Source organism: Bison bison, unplaced genomic scaffold (assembly GCF_000754665.1).
Source record: "Bison bison bison isolate TAMUID 2011002044 unplaced genomic scaffold, Bison_UMD1.0 scf7180017864482, whole genome shotgun sequence".
Classification (NCBI taxonomy): domain Eukaryota; kingdom Metazoa; phylum Chordata; class Mammalia; order Artiodactyla; family Bovidae; genus Bison; species Bison bison.
The window spans coordinates 2520776-2524278 of NW_011495042.1; the positions used below are offsets into that span (position 1 = coordinate 2520776).

The 3503-nt window shown below is 49.4% G+C and overlaps 1 protein-coding gene across 1 annotated transcript in view; it reads left to right on the forward strand.

Annotated features, from left to right (window-relative positions):
* Positions 1 to 3306: 3306 nt before the first annotated feature.
* The window catches only part of CDCP1 (CUB domain containing protein 1), a 56801-nt gene continuing 56604 nt past the window's right edge, over positions 3307 to 3503 (forward strand). Inside the window, exon 1 of the mRNA XM_010862416.1 lies at positions 3307 to 3464. Coding sequence (XP_010860718.1) covers positions 3383 to 3464 — 82 coding nt within the window. The 5' untranslated portion in view covers positions 3307 to 3382. The remainder of the gene's footprint in view (positions 3465 to 3503) is intronic.

Genomic DNA, 3503 nt, shown 5'->3' on the forward strand with positions numbered 1-3503 from the left:
CAGTTGCAACCTCTTCAGAAAACAATGCTTCAGATTTCTGCTTAGGGGCAGTTGCCCAGCCAGGAGAAATGGAGAACAGTTTCCAGAGATCGAACTATAGTTTTTCAGCTTTCTCCCAGGTTTCATTGTTTTAGCCCCTTCTTCACTCTCCATTACACAATACCTTCTGCTGCCAGTTCCTTAGTGGTGATTGTTTGTTTGTTTTTTTATTTCTCAACTTTCCCCTCCAGTGGCTTACAGTTTCTACTTACCCATCTGCTTTCCAGTTTCTAAGAGGCTGTTGTCTTCTGTCTGCTCCCCTCATCTTTGTAGGCTTATGTTTTTTACCAAAGGGGGGAAAAAAAGTCCCTGCTTTGTAGCTTTTGTAGGGTTTCCAGAGGGGTCAAAAATGCTTAAAAGATGCTTGCTCCTTGGAAGAAAAGTTATGACCAACTTAGACAGCATATTAAAAAGCAGAGACATTACTTTGCCAACAAAGGTCCATCTAGTCAAAGCTATGGTTTTTCTAGTAGTCATGTATGGATGTGAGAGTTGGACTATAAAGAAAACTGAGGGCCAAAGAATTGATGCTTTTGAACTGTGGTGTTGGAGAAGACTCTTGAGAGTCCCTTGGACTGCAAGGAGATCAAACCAGTCCATCTTAAAGGAAATCAGTCTTGAATATTCATTGGAAGGACTGATGCTGAGGCTGAAGCTCCAATACTTTGGCCACCTGATGTGAAGACCTGACTCATTGGAAAAGACCCTGATGCTGGGAAAGATTGCAGGTGGGGGGAGAAGGGGACGACAGAGGATGAGATAGTTGGATGGCATCAGTGGCTCAATGGACTTGAGTTTGAGAGAGCTCCAGGAGTTGGTGATGGACAGGGAAGCCTGGCATGCTGCAGTCCATGGGGTCGCAAAGAATTGGACATGACTGAGCAACTAAACTGAACTGAACTGAACAGAGGGTTCAAAATTAAATATAACAGCTTTAAAACTCATCTTTCAATGTCATTTTTCTCTGGCAACAGACTGCAGCTGCCTGGATTTCTTTCAGTTCAGAAATAACTTTTAAAAATTGATTCCTTCCATTCAGGCAAGTTTGTAAAGAGAAGACATTTCCAAAATTTGGCAAAGCTTTGCTTACATTCTTCCATGAACCAAACCATTGCCTCAAGACATCTTGATTTCAACTACAGAGGTGGGTTGTCTTGCAAAGGGTGCTGAAATGCCTCCTCATTTCCTTGACTCTTTCTCACTTGCCATTATCTGGAACTACTACCAATCCTTCACATCTGAGACTTAGTGACTCTTGTGTCATTTATGGAAAGTTCATTTAGGACTTCCCTGGTGGTCCAGCGGTTAAAAATCTGCCTGTCAATGTAGGCAACATGTATTCAGCCCCTGATCTGGGAGGATCCCACATGCCTCAGAACAACTAAGTTGGTGTGCCACAACTACTCAGCCCACACCCTACAGCCCGTGAGTTACAACTACTGAGCCCACGTGCTGCAACTGGAGAGTAGCCCCCTCTTGCCTCAAAGAAGAAATGTCCATGAGCAGCAACGAAGACCCAGCGCAGCCAGTTTCACTCTTCCAGAGAGTTCAGTTAAACTTCGGAGAAATGAGACAGTAAAGATAACTTGTTGCTTAGGCTTAAACTTATCACAAAATATTTCTAGTATTTTCAATTCAACTCATTGCCACTCCATTATTATTATCAATATTATCATCATCATCACCATCATCATATATAAAAAACAATGGAGTTAGGGACGCTATGAAAAGATGCTGGGGTATATATGCCTGCTTACAATTAGGAAAACAGACAAAATCTGCTTTACTCTCCTGTCAGCATAAACATATTTAAAGGATGTTTAGATTTTCTGATAATTTTTTTCTCTTGATGAGTCTGCCTTCAATTTCTTGGGGAGAACCAAGAGCCTCCCTACTTTTCTCATCCTCTTCCTTCCCTCTAGGCCTCAGCTTCCTCATTTGTCTTCTAAGTAACTGGAAGGTAAACTCATGTTCCCTCAGCTCACAGTCCATAGGTGGAGGAGGGGCGGAGCAGTCATGTCCACAGCCGGGACAGCCCTGCATCCCTCATGAACTGTGGGCTCCCTGTAGACAGAGGCTGCTTTATTCTCATCACTGAAGACACACAGAAGGAAGGGGATGACTCTCCTAAGAGATGGTTTCTCACCCCTGTTCCTGATAAGAGTAGAATCAGCCTGGAGAAGCTGTTTCCCAAGAATAAAAAAAAAAGTGGGAACTGGACACAGACCAATGCTCTTGCATGTACTCTGCTTCCAGGTTATTCTGGGTGACCCTGGCCAAGTTGCTAGCTGCCCACCGGCACAGGCAGGCCCACGGGGGCCTTTGGAGTCATTCTGATAGAACTCTGGTCTGCTAGCTGAGAGTCCCTGAACCATCCACTGTCTCTCCTTGTGACACTGTGACCCTGGACTTGGTGTGTGGCCTGCAGAGGGGAAGGAGAATCCACAGGACCTCAGAAACCAAAGAAAGGCAGCTGGGAGGAGGGAAAGAGGCCCAGGGTCATTCATTTACAGCCCAATAATTGCAGTAAATGCCTCAGGCCATACTGTTCAGAATTCAAGGAAGGGGCCCCATGGCAGGTTTCTCCTCAGGGCCCTCTCCAGCCTCCAGTATTCACTCATTTCATTCAGTCTTCAGAAATGAAACGAAGCAACTCCGGTTGTGCAAACCCCTTCCAGGGGTATCAAATTCTGCCTCCGCAAGTTACTAACTGGCCCGGGGACCTTCGGAAGGTTGCGTAACTGGGTGTCTGTTTCATCTGTTCTGTGGAAGGGTTACTGTGAGCATTAGAAACACTGTCCGTGAAGTGCCTGGGGTTGGCTGCGGGCTCATCATTCTGAAAAGAGTACCAATAGCATCGGCCTTAAAAGTCCAAAGCCTGCAGCCCAAATCTGGAAGCAGAGGCGGAAGCCACGGCTTGGGTGTTCCACAGACTTGATTTCCCCGGAAAAAGGGCTGCACAGTGGCCTCCGTTCAGTGTCTCCCAGACAGTGAAAGGAGGGCAAGTGTCTTCCCCAAGGGCGACTTTGGCCCCTATAGAGAAAGTCAGGAGAGGGACGGCGGCTAGACCCCGGGAAGGTGGCTACCGGTCCCAGTGCTCCAGGCGAGAGGCGGGAGTGGAGGCAGGAAGGGGAGGAGGACAGGGAGGAGGGGACTGAGCCGGCCAGCTCGTGCTCCCGCGGCGCTGGGCGGAGCCTGGGCGGGCCCGCCCCGCCCCGCGCGCAGGTGAGCGAGCTGGGGTGGAGCGCAGCGCCTCGGATGCCAGGCTCGGGGGCCCGCGGCCGCCACTCTGCACCTCGGGCCACAGTCGCTTTCCCCGCCGAGGCCCAGGCGCCTCGGAGCCATGGCCAGCCTCAACTGCGGGGTCGCGGTCGCACTGCTGGGGATCTTACTGCTGGGCGCCGCGCGCCTGCCCCGCGGAGTGGGTGAGTGCGGCGCTGAAGGGGCGCTGAGCGCTGAGGGTC